Raw genomic sequence first — 23,370 nt, forward strand, 5'->3', positions numbered from 1 at the left:
TGAAGTCACTGAATATGGACGGTGTCTCCCTTAGGGCAGTATACACACAGATGGATTCCTGGCTTACTTGCAGGATCTCAGTTATTTCTGGCTCACACTGAAACATCAAACTAAGGGCATACATGATTTGGTTGTTGGCAACTTGGAAACAAAAGGCAGAAATCCTAGCAGCCCCATGGGCAATTCTGCTTGTTTTTCAGGACCTGGCCAGTACCAAGTTCGAAGCACTGAATAGTTAATTTTGGCAGATGTAAAGGCCCTCAAAGCATAGACTACCAGCTTCCATTCACTGTCGTAGTCTTGGAGTAACATAGTGTTTATCTTATAATGACATCCATCAGTCTGGAGAATAAACCCACACTTGAAATCAGGAATAGCTTGGACAGGAGCGCTACATAAGGCCATTTTCAAAGCATCAAAAGTGAATTGCTGGGTGTCAGTGCACTGAAATTTTTTCCCTCATGATGTAACAGATTTAAAGGCGCACCCAGTTAGGCAAACTTGTGGGCGAATTTCCTAAAAAAAGTTTCAACATGTCCATCAGCCAAGACTATGTGTCCCAAAAAGAAAATCTTATGATGGTCCAAATTAAACTTGGAAGGTTTGAGGGTTAAGCTGGCTTCCCATAAACAGTGCAGAACATGCCCAAGATGATCAAGGTGATCAGAAAATGTTATACTCTACATAACAACATCATCTAAATAACTGTAAGTGCATTTGAACTTAAGTTCACGTAACACAGAAGCCAACAAACTTAACAACCACCCTCACGGCCAAACCAAAAGAGACACAGTTATAGCCAAACACAAAATACAGTAAGGAGCTTTGGCTCTTTGCCCACTCGGATCTGATGATAGGCTTGGTTAAGATTGAAAATAGTAAAATGTTGAGCTCCAACAGTTATGGAGATCAGGCAAGGGTACTAATTCCAATACCATCTTTTGGTTCTGGGCCCTGTAATCTACCACCAGCTGATAACCAACACTATTGGGTTCTGGTGCTAGAAAAATAGATGACACATATTGTGAACCTGACAGTCTAATTGCCCCATTAGCCAAACATGATCTTATATAGTTCCTTCATTTTAGGAAGAGACAAGTCATAGGGAGCTTGACAGACAGGAATTTGATGAGTAAGCTGAATTTGGTGCTCTTTATTTATTCATGACCCCTAATTTGCTGGTATGAACATCAGGAAGTTGATCAAGTACCTTAAGTAATTGCAGACTGTGTGGTTTGCCCAGGTGAGCCGTATCAAAAGGGAGAGCCTTATCTTGAACACTAGAAATTCCCTGGATGTATTCATGACTACACAGTCAAAACTTTTTTGGGGGCTGGAATTTAAAATAAAATTTTTTACCCACATAATCTAAAACACAGCCTCTTTTATTTATGAAGTAGCAGCTAGTGGACAACACTTTCACCTTGGTAAAATTTATTGACTGGGACAAGCCATAAATTCTCAATCTGCCATAGACTTCACCTAACACAGGCAGCAATTCCTCATTAATAGCATGACATTTGCCAACAAGGTGCTCACAATACATTTCTATGCTGGTCTCCAGAGGCACAAGGAATGCTGGAAGACAATATCCGTCAACTGAGACACCAGAAATGAGAACTGGTGGACTCAAAAGATGTAAACCACATCTTTGAAGGCAGAGGGAAACAATGAGACAGTATCAACATACTCTCCACGGTAAACAGACAACAGCCACTACATGGCAACCACACCTCCATCCTCAGTGAGTCAGCCCTCTTAGCTTGCAGGATAACCAGCCAAACAAGACTCCACAGTGAGCCATGCATATTCTTAAAATCCTTTCAAGTCACAAGGCTGTTGCCAAAGAGATGCCAAGATAGACTGTCACTAGGGAATGAAACCAGATGCATTGAACTAGCATCTGGAATTGATATGAGTGCAGGCATGGCTCAGATAGATTCAATTTCCTACTTGCTTGATTCCAGTTATTTCATGTAACATAATTATCAAGTAACACCAGCTGCTAAGAGCTGTGGATATTTATTTGCCAGTACCAATGAAATTTTGTTCCATTTGCAACCTACTGACAGGACGTGATGATTAAACAGTTTGCACAACTCTGGTGTATCAGTAACAGATTCACCTTCTCACAAAAGAGATCTACTATGTTGAGCACTCACTTATGGACCATTTGCTTCTCTCCAAGCTGCTCATATAGTTTTAACTTTGATCTGAGAGCTTCGTATTCTCTTGGCACATTACAGAATTTTAGCATGTCTAATGGCATTATTCAGCACTTTTCAGCAGTTTCTTAGCAATTTTTTTAAGTAGGCTGTAATTGTCATGATAGTTCAGTGCTGCTAGTTATCTGTAATGGTTACTTATTAGTACTGCATTTATGACTGCCTTTTTTAATTGAAAAGGTGATGGTTTGTAAAAGTTTTTCATAGACTGCTCAAATAAATCTTTGCACTACCCTCACACATGCATAATTTGTGTGTTTTTGATCATAAAACTCTTCGTCAGTACTCTTTTGATCATATGAAATTGCTACATACAGCCACTTGTGTCATGGAGATAAAAATAAACCATCAATCATAGTGTAGTTCAGTAGAGCATGCTGTGTTTCTAATTGTGAATGTGATAATGTGTCACATGTACTGTGTTCAGTCTAGCAACATGCCTTAAGGATCATTTCAAGCTTAGACTGTGTGGGCATGAACACTTTGCAGCAGTAACGTCTGTCAGCATGGTAAGTTGCCTACCACAGCAACATTATTCAAACATTCAACCAATATCATGAGACAAAATGTTAAAGATCTCCCATTTGGTGGTCGCCTATTGTCAATAACACCAGCTACAAATAATGGCTTGTAGGTGCCCAAAAAGAAGTCAACAGAAGTGTGCACTGCCATTTGGTGGCAACTGGTGGAGTTACGTCAACCCAGATAGTGCACAACATTCTCCATATGGCCATTTTACTCTCGAGACAGCCATTACAAGTAATAGTACAAACCCCACCAGCACTGTAATGTGCTTAGGTGATGGGCAAGAGAATACTTGGAGTGGAACTTGGATGAGTGCCATGGGGTTCTCTTCACTGACAAGTGTAGGATTTCTTTGACCCTTGATGATTGTCATAGGAGAGTGCAGAGGTGGGTACCAATGCATGCCTGGGTCATTCATATTTTTGGATGATCTTATATGTGGATTAAAATTTCTCATGTAAGGAAATGAGAAAGAGAGATCTGTTTAAACAGGAAAATGTTATTTATTTTCAATGGGCTTTGCTGTCATCTCCTGGTCTTCAGAAAGTTTTGTTACAAAATTTTTCATTGTGAGTTGGAACCTTATTCCAAGTCTCTGTTGATCCAATGTGGATGTGGGACAGTGGTGGTGAAATATTTAACAAGGAAAATTATCAAATAGCCATGCAATTTGAAAAGTTATTTTATTTTATTTTCATGAGGTTCAGCAATTCAGTATGCCATCTTCAGCTGTCATATGACCTTATGTATAGACATTCAAACTTGTCGATATAGGCATACTGGAGCCATTAGTACCTGGATGTTGTGAATTCATATACCAAGCCATCGTATTAGTTGATAAAACGTTGCATATTATGCAGACGTTAGTCAAAAATCAAATGTTTACACTCAAAAAGCACTTTGTTCACATGAGTGCTACATTTCTGGACATTACCGTCTGCACAAGGTGTTTTTTGAGTGTATATGTAGTACTCATGTGCACAGGCTGCTTTTTGAATGTAAACATTTTATTTTTTACAAACCTTTTCACAATGTGCTGCATTTTATCTGCTAATATTACAACTTAGCATGAGGTTCCAACTCACAGTGAACATGTTTTGTAACAATGTTTGAAGACCAGAAGATAGCAGCAAAGCCCTGCGAAACTGGTTGTCAAAAATAAATAAGTATTTATGTGATCTTGGTTATATGTGGATACTGGACATGTTTCACTACTATCAAGGGCAACATAAGGGCTGTGAAACATTAGCATAGAAATCTCCATTTTGTTGTCCAGCTCTACAGCCAAAGTTTTGGCAGTGGGTCCTTATCAACAGAAGTTTGCAGGATTTCCGCTCACTGTTGATGATGAAAGGAAGACAGCTGATAAAGTGTGAGACATACTTGAGCAGCAGTGCCTCAGACTCTTTGTGGGTAGCATGTCAAGAGGGATCCCAACATATTACAACGCATGTAGTGGAGCAACTTGGAATTGAATGTTACCCAACAGCAGACTTTGATGTCATAGTTGTGAAAATATTTGCACTATTAAAGAAACTTCTTATATTTTGGTTGTAGTTTTGTTTTTCTTTCACAGTAAAATTATTTTTTATGTTTCATAAGGCTTAGTCTGTTATTTCTTAGATTTTTTAAATCTTATGCTGGTGATAGAAAACTTTTGTTTGAGAAGTTTATATGTCATCAAAGTTATTTGTATTGTAGACTTATTTTGAAGTGTGCCTTTCATGTTTGGCTTTATATGTCTGCTTTGCTAACAAACTCTTCTCTTTTATTACCATGTAAACTGACTATTATATTTCCTTTCGGTGATAATGTTGTGCAGCAGGTTCTGACATTCCCATACTATTTCATCTCATAGTGTTCTTCACAACTAGTGAAAAATCTATGAAGATATTATCTGTGAATGTGCTACTGGTTTGATGGGCCTTAGCTTGATATTGACTTTATCTGGCTGCAGGACTCTACTAGACCCATCAACATATTGGACCATGGAGAATCACTTGAAAAGTTAATTTTGAAAGCCCCACATGAAAGTAACTTTGCATGTTTTGCAAGGACTGAGCATAATGTAGTTTCAAACCTGGAGAGTAAAACACTGCATTCTGAACTGGAATGTCTTTAAAGGAGATGCAAATACTCCATCACAGCTTTTAAATGCTTGTTCTGCAAAATATTTTTGTGTGTCAATATTTTTGAATAAAGTATTACATTTGGCATCAATGATCACTCTACCCCTTCTCCAAACCTCTTCACCCAAAAATTGCGCATTATATATCTCTGTATAAGAAACCTAGCAGTCTTCTCTACAAATATCATTTATTTATCACATGTCATTATTACAAATGACATTGATGAACATAAGCAAAGAATAACATCCTTATGGAAACATCAAGGTTATGTGTGGTGTCAAATGAACCATCAGTCATATTCAGAAAGTCTTTAAATTGTCTGATGTAGGCTTTTAATGAACATGTCTGTACTGTATGCTTGATTATCTGCCTTTCTGATCCACAGTTGCACATTGTAACTGTATTTAGTTTCCATTTATACCATGAGTTCACACATTTACATTGGTTAGTTTTAATTCCATGTAGCCGTATCCAGGATTTTCTCTGCAGCTCAAAGCTGTTTATTTTTTCAGAGATTTCTTGAGATCTGTAGCACTAGCTTCTCAGGTTTTCTCCCAGTGTTACACAATATCAAAGTTATTATTTTCAAAGCAAATAGCTTTTGAAAATAATTTTTCTAGTGTGGAGTCATTTAATATTCATGTAATCAGAGAATGAATGAAAAAGCTAGAAGGTAGAAGTACTCTTAATCATGCTCAAAATCAACTGAAATGTGTGGTATAGCTTCATGGGTGTTTTCCTGGTGTAGAAAATATTAAGCCAGATGAGGGTGCAGCATTCTCCTACTGAATAAATCAGAGCTAAAGCTGTTGTTTGTAACTAGATACTATAGAGCTACTGTAAGGTGTTATACCTTGTACACAGTTTTTCAGCCATCTTTGTAAGGTTTTCCTTATAGAATTGAAGCAAAATTCTACAAAAACAGTGATTGGGGATACAAATAATCTTGGAGTCTAGGTTGACCAGCAGTGCATGAACACTGTCCATGATTCCCCATGTATTTCGATGAAACAGTCTTAATAAGCTTCTGTATGCATTACCACTTACTGAACAAATTTTTCCCACTAAAGAACACTTCTTCTATAAAGATACCTCTTAAACGATTCCATCATAAAAAAGTCTTGTGTTTTATCAGTTATAATAAAAATGTGGCTTTGACTGGGTGCAGGTCCACTAACTGAATTATTACTTATAAGCTTAAACAACATTTCATTCCCAGTGGTATTGAGGGGCAAATCATGTATACTGTAAACTGACACAGGGGTCAGTTCCAGAATGAAGCTCTCTCTTTCCAGTGGAGTGTGTACTGTTTTAAAACTTCCTGACAGGTTAATAGTGTACACTAGGTCATCCTAGATCCACAGGGTATGAACATGACTCATTTGACACCATCAAATTGTTAATCTTGTCAGCAGTCAACAGCACAAATTAAAGTTTCATATTAACTCATTTTGGGTTCACCATAGCTTGGCAGTGCTGTACAAAGTAGACAATAGTGGTGAAAGGCTGAGTTTTACCCTTATCCAAGTTATCACTCATATTATAAGCTCAGTTTCTATCAAGGCTCATGAATTAATCTTTCGCTATCGTACAGTACGTATGTTGTTCTGAAACTTCCTGACAGATTAAAATTGTATGCTGGACTAGAATTCAAACACAAAACCTTGCTTGTCAAATGTAACCAAAGTAATAAGTGATTGTTTCCTTGGCACTGCTTTGTAAACAGAAATTTTTATTGGTTTCAGTTCATCTTTGAACACCCACATAAGTGATTGCTGCTTATTTTGGAATGTTACTATCCTGGATTTTCCTCAGTGGTCTCACTGCTGCTTCCTGATGCCTGGTTGCTTGCTGTAATTTGGTTTTGTAACAAGTTTGAAATGCTGGAGACAATACTGCATTAGTTAACTTGACACATTTCCTCAATTATTATCACTATTAACATGCAATGTTAAGCTTTTCTACAACAATTCATACAGAATATTAATCACAGGCTAGTACAATGACTAAACAATGAAATATTTCGACAGTGGCAACTTTTATTCCCCAATTCTGATTGTCACATGACCTAAAGTTAAATTTGCTTGTGAAGGAACGATAACTGTTCAAATTTTCATTAGTGATCAATTTTACACTATTAACAAACTAACTGAAGCAGAAGTGTTCACTTTTTGGGGAAGATTATTATTGAAACAAAATGTGACTACATAATATTACCCAATTGATTTCCAAACATCAACATTGACTGGGAGATATTGACTTCATGCAAAGACAGACTGACTGTGGCATTATCCATTACTTACATTTATGGACATGAGTAATAATAAATTTCAAAATATAAACATACACATTGATTATTGATACAAAAGAAAATAAATATAGGGAGTACAAAACTATACTGTGCAAAATATTGATTTTGTTTAACTGTGAGGCTGTATAATGAGAAAATTAATAAGATAATAGGAACTATGTTGTGAGTAAATACAATGTATGCTCTCATGGAGATTCACAATTCCCATTTACAATTTATGTGAGATACTAACTCAGCATTAATGACTCAAATCACATTTTTCAACATTTTTTAATCAACCACCTTTAGAAAAGACTGTTTACAAGGATCTTCATGTTGTAGTGTGTTGAGTTTCATGCAGCAAGGCTGAGCCATGGTAGATTTATGTGGTTAAAGAAGACACATGTATCACTGATCATTGACGCATCATTTGTGCATCTGCACATAGTTTGTCCTTTGAAGCTTTACCACATTGTGATGCAATTTTGTACATTTTGGGTGCGAAAATTTTTGTGAGAAATGATAGTCACTTTACCGTAAAAAATGTTATCACTCAGAATAATATCTACTGTGGGAGTATCTTAAAAAGACTTGGGGTTGCTCCTTTCATGGGTCATTGTTTATACAGGTTGATATTCCACAGAAGATGCATAAGGTGGCTACAGATATATGAACTGAAGTTTTAAGAGATTCTCTTCTGGTCACAGACATACAGTCTACAAAGAGAAAGAATTCCTCTCAACTGAGATTTTACTGGCCGTGCTTCAGCATCATTCTCAGCCTAAAGTTTTAACTTCTGCTACAGAAGACATTGCCAAAGTTTGTTCAGTTCAATAATTTGAATTCTCTGATGTTATTCCTTCTAAAAATAATGCTTTGTCCTAGTAGTGACAGTAAAAAAGCACAATTAATTTTTACTAAAAAATGCTTTAGTCTGTGTTTTAAATCCCATAAATCACATGTTGGTTGGTTGGTTGATTTGGGGTAGGGGAAAAAACAGCAAGGTAATCAGTTCCATCAGATGAGGGAAGGATGGGGAAGGAAATTGGCCATGTCCTTTCAGAACCATCTTGGAATTTTCCTGAAGCAATTTAGGGAAATTACGGAAACCCAAATCAGGATGGCCGTACATGGTGCTAACCACTGTGCCAACTCACTTGATCATAAATCATACATATAACTAAGGAAGTAAATGTCAGGCACAAAAATCAGTTTTGCAACATTTATTGCTATGACAGAAAGCTGCTGCATTTTGATTCATTAAAAAGAATCTTATGTTGTGAAATAAATATTGAAGCAGTTTGTATTATCGTATCACTGTTTTTATTTTTATAATGTTGATGGATTCTTCATCATATCATCAGTGTAAGTTATAGCCTGAATACTTCAAGCTTTTTGCTGTAACAACTTTATACAGATGTAAGTGACAGTTTTTCTGAAAGAAGTATCATTGACAATACAGCATGTAAATGGCATAATATACACTATGTGAACAAAAGTATCTGGACACCAGGCTGAAAATGACTTACAAGTTTACAGCGCCCTCCATTGGTAATGCTGAAATTCACTATGGTGTTAGCCAACCCTTAGCCTTTATGAGAGCTTCCACTCTCGCAGGCATATGTTCAATCAGGTGCTGGAAAGTTTCTTGGGGAATGGCAGCATATTTGCTGCACTTAGGAGAGATACTGATGTCGGTTTGTGAAGCCTGGCATGAAGTTGGCATTCCAGAACAAAAGTGTTTTATAGGATACAGGTCATGACTCTGTGCAGGCCAGTCCATAGCAGGGATGTTATTGTCATGCAATCAGTCCCTGCCACAGGCCGTGCATTATGAACAAGTGCTCGATCATGTTGAAAGATGCAACTGCCATCCCTGAATTGCTCTTCAACTGTGGGAAGCAAGAAGGTGCTTGAAACATCAAAGTAGGCCTGTGCTGTGATAGTGCCATACAAAACAACAAGGGGTGCAAGCCCACTCCATGAAACACATTACCACATCATAACAACACCACTCTGAATTTTACTATTGGCATTACACACACTAGCAGATGACGTTCACTTGGCATTCGCCATACCCACAGCCTGCTCTGGATCATCACATTGTGTACAGTGATTCGCCACTCCACACAATGTTTTTCCACTGTTCAATAGCGCAATGTTTACACTCCTTACACCAAGCTAAGCATTGTTTGGCATTTATGAGCATGATGTATGGCTTATGAGCAGCTGCTCCACCATGAAATCCAAATTTTCTCACCTCCCGCCCAACAGTCATAGTACTTGCAGTGGATCATGATGCAGTTTGGAATTCCTGTGTGATGGTCTGAATGGATGTCTGCCTATTACACATTACAATCCTCTTCAACTGTCAGTGGTCTCTGCCAGTCAACAGACAAGGTCTGCCTGTATGCTTTTGTGGTGTACATGTCCCTTCACTTAATAAACATTCTCGGGTTTCAAGCCGCGTCAAGTGGTTTACTGCCGACGAGCTTTCAGCAGAGATCTCCTCTGCCATTGTCAAGTGGATGACTGTCGGGTGATTGTCATTGCCATGCTTATATAGCCACACTGTCACTCGAGACGTCGCTCATGACATCAGTGGTGCTCAGTCCTGCACCATGCATGGTAATGTTTTGGTCGTGCGACTACCGGGTTCGCTTCAGCTCCCTCAGCACTGGATCCCACACTGTACTCAGCTGCATTCCACTGTCTCTACTGAGGGTGTTGTCAGACATTCTAACCTCTATGGCCTCGTTTATCATGCTATCCCAGAAGCCATTAGTCCATTTCATAATAGACGTCATTTTCCAGAGCATGTTCTGCTACAGCAGACTTTTCAGGCTAGCGCAGACAGTAACACCTTTCATGTTCTATGCAGTGCTGTTCAATAGCGTGAACAGTGTGAATGACATAGAACTGCCCACATCCACACAGTATCATGTAAATTCCTGGCATTCTCAGGCCTACATCATCTTTCACAGATTTCATTAGTTGCCAGATCTTTGCCAGAGGCCCAAAGATTGTGTCTATTTTATGCCTCTCCAGGAGTCGATTAATCTTCCCTGTTGTCGAACCACAAAACGGTAAGAATGCAACCTGCTTGGTGTCTTCTTCAGAGGTCTTCTACCATTGAGACTTGTATGACGCTGCTTGTAAGATCTGTTTGTCGTTGCAACCATTTCCCTTAAAAACTTTGCATAAGTGGCTCAAATCTCTCAGCACGTTTTCAGCATCTGAGGCAGTTTCATCTCGATGTACTAAGGTCCTCAGAAGTGACTGTTTCTGTGCTGGGTGATGGAAGCTGGCGGTGTGCAGATACCAATCCATGTGGGTAGGCTTGGGGTAAATGCTATGACCTAAAAACCCATTGGGTTTATGGCAGCAAGCAAGTCCAAGAACAGCAGGGAACACTCTTTCTCTACTTCCATTGTGAAGTTGATGTAGTCATGGATGCTGTTGAGGTGCTCCAGGAACTCTTCTGACTTGTCATGTCCATGTGACCAAATGACAAAGGTATCATCGACGTAGCGATAAAAATGGCTCGGCTTTGCAGGAGCAATGTCCAAGGCGATGTCTTTGAAATGCTCCATAAAGAGGTTGGCTACTACTGGAGTTAATGGACTTCCCATCACTACGCCGTCAGTTTGGTTAAAATATTCTCCATCCTGTATTATATATGATGACACCAGAGTGCGCCTAAATAAATCCATGATGGTGTCATCAAAGAGCTGGGACAGCAAGTCAGTAGAGTCTCTGATGAGAACACATGTGAATAAAGAAACCACATCGAAGCTAACCATAATATACCCTTAAGCAAGTTGCAGACCTTTAATCTGATTGATGAAGTCTGCCGAATTCATTATATGGCGTCCACAGTGTCCAACGTGTGTAGAGCGTAGGCTGGCCAGATGTTTAGCAAGTTTATAGGTCGGCGATCCAATGGTACTCACTATCAGCCTCAAGGTGTGCATCTCTCTAACTAACTAACCGCTTATGCGCCCAAAAATCAGAGTTACAAGTACATCAAAGATCATAGTGACAAAAGAAAGAATACACATAAGAATAATATCATTGCAATACAAACATATCGATATATCAAAGTACCTCTACATTAATGAAATCAAATCTGAATTTTGTCTCAGAAATACGTCAACTACTTTACAGAAACGCAGTAGAATATTGCTGGTATCGAGAGGTTGAGTTGAGGTGCCGTAATGGTTACATAATTCAAGTACCATTACAACGTGGGCAGTGTTGGTGCCTTGGGGAGGAGGTTCTTCATAGTATTTTCTTCCAGCGATGACCATTTGAGAAGCTCTGAAGTCTTCCTCACTATTCTGGGTGTTGGTTTCTCAGGTAATTTTTGGTATGTGTCTTCCTGAAACATCCGTCTGATTTTTGCATCATAGTCGGCTCGTTCCATTAAGACAGCAGCATTGCCCTTGTCAGCTGGTAGGACTGAAACATGTTCACTATTTTTATATACTTGAATTTCGCATATTTTATGACAGTACTCACTTTTGCATAAAATGTTTATAAGATGATATTTGACTTTTTTGTGTTGGCTTCAGTTGTCTAGTGAAAGTATGATTCCATAATGCTGTTTCGTCAGCTGTGGAAATGTCCTGGTTCAATGCATTTGCCTCATTTTTGGTACTTCAAATACCATTTTTCTTAATGTGCTACCTTCTCGATGTTTATATGATAAGGTGGTAGAATAACTCATTTTTGCTGGTCATTTGCAAATTATTATAATGGGGACCAGTACATTGTTCCACCGTGACACACCGAGAGTTCACTGCCGACTGACTACGGTCAAAGACTCCAGCATCAAAGACATTTCACACATCACAGAAGCTTCCACTTGTAACCAGTCTCTTTGATATTCTTCGTCACATCTACTAATATTAATCAATATGCTGTCACTCTCGAACATATAAGCAAATTAGCATAAAATAAGGCAAATTACAATTCACAAAAAATATTCTGACAAAAATATAAGAAAACATTTACAATCTCCCTCATTAGATCTGGTATAGACAAATCCAGTAGAAAATAACACATCTCATCTCCCAGATCCATTACAGGACAACAGTGAGAGGATCATTCTGGAGAGCATGGAGGCCACTGTGTTCAGCTCTAGTCATCTTTGAAGCTGCTAGTTTGGATTTTAAAAGAACACAGCTCGTTTCTCTACGAATTTCATCAGCCACATCACTTGTAAACTTACAAACCACTTGTTTAACACCACTCAATAAGTCAGCGAAGGGGATGCTTTGTGATGAAGGAGCAAAGTTAAGTCCCTCCTAGTGAGTACCATCAGATCGCTGACCTACAAACTTGCTACACATCTGGCCAGCCTCCTCTCTATGCGTGTCGGACACTGTGGACACCATATAAAGAATATGACTGACTTCATCTATCGGACTAAAGGTCTGCGACTTGCTGAAGGGGATATTATGGTTAGCTTTGATGTGGTTTCTTTATTCATGTGTGTCCCCATCACAGACTCCATTGACTTGCTGTCCCAGATCTTTGACGACACCATTGTGGATTTATTGAAGCACACTCTGACGTCATCATATTTCTTACATGATGGAGAATATTTTAATGAAACTGACAGCATGGCAATGGGAAGTACATTAGCTCCAGTAGTAGCCAACCTCTTTATGGAGCATTTCGAAGACTTAGCCTTGGACACGGCTCCTGCAAACCCAAGCTGTTTTTATCGCTACATCGACGGTACCTTCGTCATTTGGCCACATGGACAAAAAAAGTTAGAAGAATTCCTGGAGCATCTCAACAGCATCCATGACCACATCAGTTTCAGAATGGAAGCAGAGAAGGAGGGTTCCCTGCTGTTCTTGGATGTGCTTGCCGCCGTAAACCCAATGGTTCTCTAGGTCATAGCATTTACCACAAGCCCACCCACACGGATCGGTATCTGCATGCCACCAGCTTCCATCACCCAGCACAGAAACTGTCACTTCCAAGGACCTTAATACATCAAGCTGAAATCATCTCAGACGCTGAAAACTTGCCGAGGGATTTGAGCCACTTACGCAAAGTTTTTAAGGGAAATGGTTGCAACGACAAACAGATCTTACAAGCAGTGTCATCCAAGTCTCAATGGTAGAAGACCTCTGAAGAAGACACCAAGCAGGTTGCATTCTTACCATTTGTGGTTCAACAACAGGGAAGATTAGTCAGCTTCTGAAGAGGCATAAAGTAGACACAATCTTCTGGCCTCCGACAAAGATCTGGCAACTAATGAAACCTGTGAAAGACAATGTAGGACTCAGAATGCCAGGAATTTACAAGATACCATGTGGATGTGGGCAGTTCTATGTCAGCCAGACTGTTCGCACTATTGAACAGTGCCGCATAGAACATGGAAGGTCTTACTGTCTGTGCTATCCCAAAAAGTCAGCTGTAGCAGAACATGCTCTGAAAAACGAACACCAAATTTCATTCGATGAGATGTCTATTATTAAACGCACTAATGGCTTCTGAGATAGCATTATAAACGAGGCCATAGAGATTAGAATTTCTGACAACACTTTCAATAGAGACAGTGGATTGCAGCTGAGTACAGCATGGGATCCGGTGTTGAGGGAGTTGAAGGGGGCCCAGCGGTCGCACAGACAAAACATTACCATATACGGTGCGAGACCGAGCACCAGTGACGTCACGAGCAATGGTGCGGCTATATAAGCACGGCAATGTGGGCAGTAAACCACTTGATGCAGGTTGAAACCCGAGAAAGTCGTATTAACAGATATCATTGCGAAAGCATGCATTCATACATGTCCCTTCACGTTTCCACTTCACCATCACATTGGAAATGTGGACCTAGGGATGTTTAGGAGTGTGGAAATCTTGTATACAGATGTATGACACAAGTGACTCCCAATCACCTGACCACGTTCAAAGTCCGCGAGTTCCGTGGAGCACCTCATTTGGCTCTTTCATGATGTCTAATGACTACTGAGGTTACTGATTTGTAGTACCTGGCAGTAGATGGCAGCACAATGCACCTAATATTAAAAACGTATGTTTTTAGGGGTGTCCGGATATTTTTGATCATATAGTGTAAAAGTGAATTTTATCATAGATCTTGTAAATAGTACAGTGGTATCTTAAAAACAACAGTCTTAGCTTATCTATAAGGAAAGATTTTGGGGCATCATAATTATTTTGATTCATCCTGTTAAACAGATTTGCACAAAAAGGCTCATCTTTGATCTTCTTGATTGTGTGTGTGTGTGTGTGTGTGTGTGTGTGTGTGTGTGTGTGTGTGTGTGTTGTGTGTGTGTGTGTGTGTGAACTTGTGCATGTTTCGGAGAGAGAGAGAGAACTGACATATTTTTGGGGGCCTAATATTCTGGTCTCTTAATGTTACATTGTTTATCATTTATTTATCCTTCTCTACCTTATAAATCTTTTCTGTGTGCTGTTTTTGTTCCCTTGTAAAATTTGTGCAGTTATTTACCTAAATCTGTACTGTACTGTAAAATCTAGTACATCATTATATTTTTACTCATAAAGTTTTTTGTTTGTCTGTAACAGTCACACACCCAGTATATAATATAGATGATTCTTCTCACATTATAGAAAAAAATTGTAAATAATGCGGACTGGAACATGCCCTTCATGTGTGTGTGTGTGTGTGTGTTGTGTGTGTGTGTGTGTGAACTTGTGCATGTTTCGGAGAGAGAGAGAGAACTGACATATTTTTGGGGGCCTAATATTCTGGTCTCTTAATGTTACATTGTTTATCATTTATTTATCCTTCTCTACCTTATAAATCTTTTCTGTGTGCTGTTTTTGTTCCCTTGTAAAATTTGTGCAGTTATTTACCTAAATCTGTACTGTACTGTAAAATCTAGTACATCATTATATTTTTACTCATAAAGTTTTTTGTTTGTCTGTAACAGTCACACACCCAGTATATAATATAGATGATTCTTCTCACTTTATAGAAAAAAATTGTAAATAATGCGGACTGGAACATGCCCTTCACTGACATTGCTTCCTAAAAAAATTTCCCCATTGATAATTTAATTTCTTTTTCTAATTTAATTTTTTACATTGCTCTTTGTGCAGTCTGGAGCTCTCTTAGCCTTGGGAGTTGTTAACTGTGGTGTAAGAAATGAATGTGAACCAGCAAAAGCACTGCTGATGGATTACGTTTTACATGACAGCAATATACTACGTATTGGATCAGTTCTAGGTGATTATCAAATTCATTTACATTCTGCTATTTACCATAAAATATAAAATAATTTTTTTACCAAAGTAACTATAGCAACGTTTTTGAAAAATTTGGAGAGCCAGGACAAAGTTAATGAAATTCTAGAGGGGAATGTTTTGTTTCCTGGCTGTAATAATAAAGTTGCACATGCATATGAGGAATTAACATGAAAAATGAAAAATAGCCTAAAATTATAATTGATAATGGTCAGATTATCACTTCATATTTATTTAGTACTGTAACACTTAAGAGCAACAGAATGAAAAGTAATTGCTGTTTGTAGAGAGTGGAAATTGGCTTTATCAGATATCATGTTTCATTCTATTGCACCAAAATAATTATAAAAAATGTGTGGTTCTTACTAATAAATAACTTATCAACATCTCAACATATTTATGATATATGGCAAAAAATTTTGCTGCTATATGGTAGACAGCAGCACAGTCATGTGAAGTAACATTGTTTTTCTGTAAAAATTAGTTAATCTGTTTCAGAGCCTCATGTATAATTATGACTTGTTCCATATCCATGAAATTCTCTTGTATACTGGATCAACAAAATATGAATTAATTAATAAATAAACCATTATGATGAGAAATAGACCATTATGATGAGAAAATACTGTATGCATGTATATTCATTTCTTAATGGTTTCCAAGGAACAACAATTTAAAACTTGTGTCATTAGCAGTGTTGGGCAGTTAAATGTGTACATTATTTGTATTGATATTTGTTGACCACTTGCATAAAGGAATGACATGGCAGATTGTACTGTTATAACCTCACTGAGTTAAAAAAAAAAAAAATAACTTAGTAGTGCAGTTTGTATTCCATTCTGTAATGCCAGCAATGATTATACACAAAGATCCATTATATGATGAAAAATACCCTTATGTAGATGAGAGGGCCATTGAAAGTGCTATACAGTCATGTGTATGTCTACAATAACTGCAGTAAGACTGTGAGGTCATCTGTTTAAGAATGTCAGTGGCAGTTTCTTGTGTGAAGAAGACTACAAAGAGCAGTGTTTCCTGTGATTTCCAACTTTAGTGTGAATATGAATTTCTCACAGTAACCTTGTTATATTTGAACACCAAATCAACATAATGTAAATGATAGAGAACACTGTGCTAGCAACTGATTGTTGCTCAACAAATGTCTGTGGAAATTTTTTTGCATGACTAGGTATTTAGAACACTGTGCTAGCAACTGATTGTTGCTCAACAAATGTCTGTGGAAATTTTTTTGCATGACTAGGTATTTCAAAAATTGCTAGCATGTATGCCAATTTGTGTATGCAGAGAATGCCAGCTAGATGGCATTTTATGTCTGGGTAATTATTAATGATGGATTGATTGAACATGTTATGTTTATGAGTAAACTAATGTTTTCCCTCTGTGGAGCCAACAGAAGTCATAATTGTGACATGAACAGATGAAAATTGTAATATGAAGTATAACAACAGAGTGGATAATAATTTTCAGTCTTGTTTTGCAATTATGATCTAGTGTATTCTTATTTACAACAGTCATTAATCCAGGTTTTTAGTGACCAATCTTAGTGAAGCGCAATATCTGAAGTTTCTTTTGAGAACTTTTGCTGGGTTACTTAAAAAATGCTCTTATCACAGATAGATATGGAATTTACTAGCAATAAAAGAATAAAGCATATACAGAAAGATTCAAAAGAAAGTATTCATGTGATTACAGTAATGACTTTATTTTGGAAATCTGGATATAGACTGAAAGATTAGCTCTCACAGTTTCTATGGACATTCACAGACATTTGGTGTGGGCTCCATTTGTGACATGCCAAATGTCCATATGATGCTGTATTTTGCCAGACCCAATACAATGTAACTTGGTCAATGGATCTAGGTTAGCTGCTATAACTCCTGTGGAAAATAGGGGTTTGTAAACCATGCTCTTCACACATTCCCAAAAGAAAAACAACATTGGTGTTGGGTCAGGTGATCCAGGAGGCCACAACAAGAACAACGCATCATTTGACCCAGCATGACCAATCCAGCACTGAGGAAGATTGTCACTGAGGTGACTGCATACAAGGTTAGAGCAATGTGGAAGGGCTTGGTCCTGGTGCTAAATGAGGCAGCAACCATAGAGGAAGCATATTGAGATAGGTTGTGTCTGTAATGGTAGAATCTGTGAAGAAGAGAGGACCGGTTACTCTGCAATTGGTTATTCCAAAGAAAACATTCAGTTTTGAGACATATGTTCATGTTCCAGAGAGGCATTTGTATTTTTTGTACTCCGTATTCTCAAATGATGCTTGTTCACTTTGCCACTTAAGTGAAGTGTAGCTTCATCAGAGAACACAATCCTGTCTGTGAAACCATCCACTTCTATATGTGCTTGAAAATCATTGCATAACTGTCTCAGTTATTATTTATAGGATAGTTTTAGGGTCTGGAAATTAGAATTCTGTAAGGCTTGAATTGTAGACATTCGCACAACACCATTGATCTGGCACAATGTGTGGATTTTCTGGGGCTGTTTTCATGATCGTACAAATGTTTCTATCTTTGCATTCACAACAGATGGCCATCCCGTGCTTTTCTTCTTGCATATGCATCCTGTTTCCTCAAATTTCTTGGCCAGCTAGCAATGTTGTACCAGTGTAGTAGCACTTTACCAAACCTGATCTGAAAATTCTTCAAGGAACGATTATTGGTGATGATTTTGTGTACTCTATAACATGACACCACTGATGGACAACAGCAGTGACTTTCCATTGTTTCATTGTTGCCAACCTAAACTGTGTGAGTTAATGTTTCAGTCTATATGTGTATTTCTAAAATAAAGTCATTACTGTAGTCAAAAGAATATTTTCTTTTTGTCCCATTCCTATCAAATCACCCTGTATTTACATCATGGTTTCTATTCAGAATTATCCATAGTTCATCTCTTAACATTCATCTGTTAAACCTTCCAAAACGTAGGTGTATCAGTGCTTTGTTACTCCCAATATAGTAAGGAAAGTTATGGCAGACTGTAAGTAATTTAGGAGTAAAAGGAGCAGCAGCAGCAGAGGTTTTGAGTCCTCGACAATCATACAAAAAAGAATGAAAACTTTTCTAGCTTTCAGAAGAAATCCTTTGATGAGTTAGAGTACAAATACACAAAGATGCACATGCATATGCACATGCGTCTGTGTCTGTGTGTGTGTGTGTGTGTGTGTGTGTGTGTGTGTGTGTGTGTGTGTGTGTGTGTGTGTGTGTGTGCACCTCGACAATCATGGGTTGATTTTAAGTGATCGATATATTGTGAGATGCCAAGTCTTTACTCTTCCCTGTAGTAACAGTTAGCTTCTTTTCCGAATTTCCTGGTCACTGTCTTGTTCTCTCTTGATGTTCTGGTCCTGCTATGCAGTGCCACATATCTGACCACCGACTTCTTTTCCAATTGCAGAGGAGAGAGAGCTATAAGAGAGCTTCTACAATTAGACAACTCACTACAAAATCACAAAATATGGTTTCCATAATTCTTCTATATTCAGATAAGTTCTCAATTCACAATAACATATAATTAATAAAGCTTTTCAGACAACATGTTCATCCATGATGCTTCAGTGCTCGACCAAAATCATAAGTTTGTACTTAAGAGAGCATGGCACAGAGTGTATATAACAATATTCTTTCTTGGTTAGTGCTTGACCATTGTCATCAGGCCACTTTCTTCTTTGAAGAACACAGCATCCCCAAAGCATGACTGCAAAGTGCAATTGACCCCTCACTGGCCAGTCCAAATTACTTATTGCTCATCACTTTCTGTGCTGTACTCACATTTTTCTTTCTCATATCTGCACATGAGTTCCAACAAACACAGACACAGTGATGCTCTTTACACTACTACTAATTAAAACTAGTCAAAGGAAAGTGAGATGTGCTGCTCTCTTCACAGAAACATGTACCACTCCAGTGTGTGTGTGTGTGTGTGTGTGTGTGTGTGTGTGTGTGTGTAGGTACTGTAGCTCATAAAAGGGTTTATTCCAAAAGATAGCAAAGGCTTCATTCTTATTCACATGCCTGACCATGACTCAACACTCGCTATTTGGTGTATGGGCTCCATTACTCATAAATTATGTACGTCATTACTATCAGGTATTTGTATGACCTGATGCACATAATCTGTGACCTACTGACAATATAGTCAAAGTTTACTGTACATTTAAATGAAGTGGAGTGTACACAATAATGTTCTTCCGTATCTAGAACCAGCTACAGTTTTTCCTTGATACCTTAAATTACTTCTCTCTGTTAATGTGTACAATTATTCATTCCTGAAAGTCTTTCTTTGTGATAGACTGTACAGGATAAAACGTATGGAAGAAAGTATAAGTGCTGGATTATTTAAATACCAAATGTATTTTTGCAATGTTGAACATACAGGCTTTTGCATACTTCAGTTGGTAACATTGTCCCATAAAATTTGAGACAGAAGATCATATGTCAGTATTTGTTTGGTGTATTTATGATATGTGATGATTATAATCCTCTGAGAAACACCCACACATTTCTGATGAAATGTTTTTAAGATAATTCATGTGATATTAGCAACTTCTGCTGGGATACCCAAAAGCTTGGTTTGAGCCCATCGGCATGAGTTATTGAGTATTCCACTGAAGCAGTTCCATACTAAGGTAAGGTGAACCACATGGATGCTAGTCTTCTAAGCCACTTAAAGAAGGCAATTACTGAATCTTTAGCAAACATTATGTGCCACAGGCATGTGCTTCTGGTCAGTCTTTCTCTCTCTCTCTCTCTCTCTCTCTCTCTCTCTCTCTCTCTCTCTCTGTGTGTGTGTGTGTGTGTGTGTGTGTGTGTGTGTGTGTGTGTGTGTGTGTATGTGTAAGATAATGACATTTTCAAGAATGTGAAATGTGTCTTGACTTCAGGAACATAAATAATATTGCTTGTGTGTACTACCATTTTTGTCAACAGGTCTTGGGTTAGCATATGCTGGCTCGAATCGTGATGATATTTTGGAATTACTGTTGGTTGCTCTGGCAGACGAGAACTCCAGTCCTGAAGTGGTTGGTCTAGCTGCTGCAGCTTGTGGTCTCATTGCTGTAGGTACTTGCAATGACACTGTTGTCAGTGCAATTGTTCATCGTTTGCTCCATATATCAACAATATTGAAAGCTAGCACATATGCTCGTTTTCTACCACTGGGCCTTGGTCTCTGTTTTCTTGGTAAGTGAAAATATTTAAATATATTTTTAATAATATTCCCCCATCATCAGTGGGTTCCCTTTATTTTTCTGTCAGATGTGTGTACCTGTAAATTGTAACTGTAATTGTAAACATTGGCCAGGAATGCCCTCTCACAATTTTATAGTTTTTGGAAATGAAATTTCCTTTTAACACGGTGTACACCTAAATATCACACACTAACAAAATTGAAAGGGTAGATTGCTACTCACCACGCAGAGGAGGTGCCGAGTGACTGACAGACGCAATGAAGTACGCTACTAAAATAGAAATCATCTTTATTGTTCCTGTCTGCTGTTCAGCACTTTCTCTATGTGGTGAGTACCAGCCTATCCTTTCCATATTGTTGTTATTCCATCCAGGACTTCCACATCACATACTGTTGCTCACATAACTTCTTTCATCTGCAGTACAATTGATATTTTTGTATAGTAATCATAACTGGCTAAGATTGAAACTTCTTGGCAGACTCAGACTGTACGCTGGATCAGGACCTGAGTTGAGAAGTTTGCTTTTCAAGGGCAATACAAATACTAGTTGAGGTATGTAAGCAGGACAGACACTCAAATCTTAAATCGAGCCAGCAGCTCTATTCCTTTTCCGAACTTCATATTTTTCATCTGTCAAGAAGTTTCAAAACAGTAACGTACTAGTTAGTTAGTTAATTATTGCAGAGTGAAAGATTCATTCTGGAATAACAGAATTAATTACAATAATGTTTTATACAAGATAAAATGCTGTTTTATATATCCACAAGTAACAAATATTATGATTTTGAGACACTACTGGTGAAGTATCATGAACTATTAGTGAAGTGTAATGAACTTGAAGTGGCAGTAACCAATAAAACCACAAACAATGAACTCGTTATCCACACACCGAACGTAAATATCAGTAACAAAAACTGGCATTTGACGGGACAACGTGCTACGAGAAATAGTCAAGCCGTAAATTGTGCTCAGAATGCAATGCTCCGAAATCGTGTGTTGTCTAGCGCCACATGTGATCGTAGCCCTGTAAAATCTGAATGTAAACAAACTGCGACTGAAAACAAAGCTAATGTGGGGGTACGCCTACGTGAAATGGATCCAGAAAGTGATTTTAAAAGTGTAACTACTGATAACCGCCGGGTGCAAGATGCTAGCAAGGTCAATTTGCAGTCTAACTTTGCTCAATATCTTATGCAAAAATGAACCCAAAGTGAACAATCCACCACAAAGTGTATGAATAATCCGCCGATGAACATAATCTCTCAAGCACCAATATGTGTGCAGGACAAAAACGAAAGAAATTCCAGAACGTTACATAGCAAGAAAATCTCAGAAAAAATGAAAGTACTAATATTAAATGACAGTCATGGAAGAGACTGTGCTCAAATACTGTAATACAAACTAGGGCCCTCATACCAGGTGAAAAGCATAGTAAAACCTGGCGCCCCACTAAAAGAAGTGATGAAAAACGCAGAATATTTGACAAGAAGCTTCGGTACATGTGATACTTTGATTGTAATAGGGGGTTCTAACGACATAGACAAACCTCTCGATCTAATGTTGAAGCATGTGGTAGAACCATTGGAACCAATACTCACTCTAAGTCACAAAATGAATATCATTATCCATCCTATACCCAGGAGATATGATGTTCAAATTAATACTGCAAACCTCCACCTGATACAGGCTCTGAATTTAGCTAAACAAGTGTACAAAAAAAGAATTGCTGTGAACTTTGAAATAGAGAGACTAGCCAGAAACCACTTCACAACACATGGCTTACACCTAAACAAATGTGGCAAGGAGATTATCTGCAATAGACTGGCCTTCCTGACAACTATGGGTGACAATAAGAAACCAAAAGTCAGAAACCATAAACAGACGCTAATAAGCAATTGGATAAAGACGAACAAGATGGGAAATAAAAAGAGTAATAGTGGCCATACTGTGTAAACTACACTAGACAAATGGGTCACAAAGTCACAGAGATGAAACACAAACCCCCTGACCCCTCAAAAAGGTCAGGAACCTGAAAGGATCAATAATGTGATGGTGAACATTATCGAGACATCCCTCCAAAATGTCAATGTGATGCCCCAACAGTGTGAAGTGCATGTGGATACTTTTCAGGCCCACCTGGAAGATGAGATGGCTACCAAGGACGACCAACAGAACCAGCACAACTGCTCAGAAGTAAACACAGCACAATTTAAACTAAAGGTCAGTGACACAGTAAATATGACTTCGAGCCCCCTGAGTAAACCCCACTCAGACCTGAAAATCTATTATCACAATGTCCAATCCTTGAGCAACAAAACTGATGACTTAAGCATTTTGCTGACCAGTGAACTCAGTGATATCTCAGTAGTATGCCTAGCAGAGCACTGGCTCTGCACTGATGTGGTTAAGCTAATCTCACTACCCAACATCAAATTGTGTGAACACTACTCCAGATCAAATGATGGACATGGTGGGGTTGCCATCTTCATCAAACAACACATTGAATATAGCCCACTTCCTACCCTAAAGGAAATATGAACAGATAAGATCTTTGAATGTGCAGCCATTAAGCTTACAGATCTAAATCTAATTGTAGCTACAATCTACCGTCCCCCCTCCAGTAGTATTAATGATTTTCTGTTACAAATGGACTTATTTCTATCCAAAATAAGTCAGTGGAAACAGGAGGTGATTATATGTGGTGACTTTAATATAGACTTTTTC

At 38.2% G+C, this 23,370-nt stretch overlaps 1 protein-coding gene across 1 annotated transcript in view; it reads left to right on the top strand.

Annotated features, from left to right (window-relative positions):
- Positions 1 to 23,370, top strand: part of LOC126176505 (26S proteasome non-ATPase regulatory subunit 2-like) — a 213,722-nt gene that overhangs the window by 105,497 nt on the left and 84,855 nt on the right. The window contains exons 10-11 of the mRNA XM_049923661.1: positions 15,279 to 15,405; positions 20,387 to 20,638. Of these exons, the coding sequence (XP_049779618.1) occupies positions 15,279 to 15,405; positions 20,387 to 20,638 (379 nt within the window). The remainder of the gene's footprint in view (positions 1 to 15,278; positions 15,406 to 20,386; positions 20,639 to 23,370) is intronic.

The sequence above is a fragment of the Schistocerca cancellata genome, chromosome 3 (assembly GCF_023864275.1).
Source record: "Schistocerca cancellata isolate TAMUIC-IGC-003103 chromosome 3, iqSchCanc2.1, whole genome shotgun sequence".
Taxonomy (NCBI): Eukaryota; Metazoa; Arthropoda; class Insecta; order Orthoptera; family Acrididae; genus Schistocerca; species Schistocerca cancellata.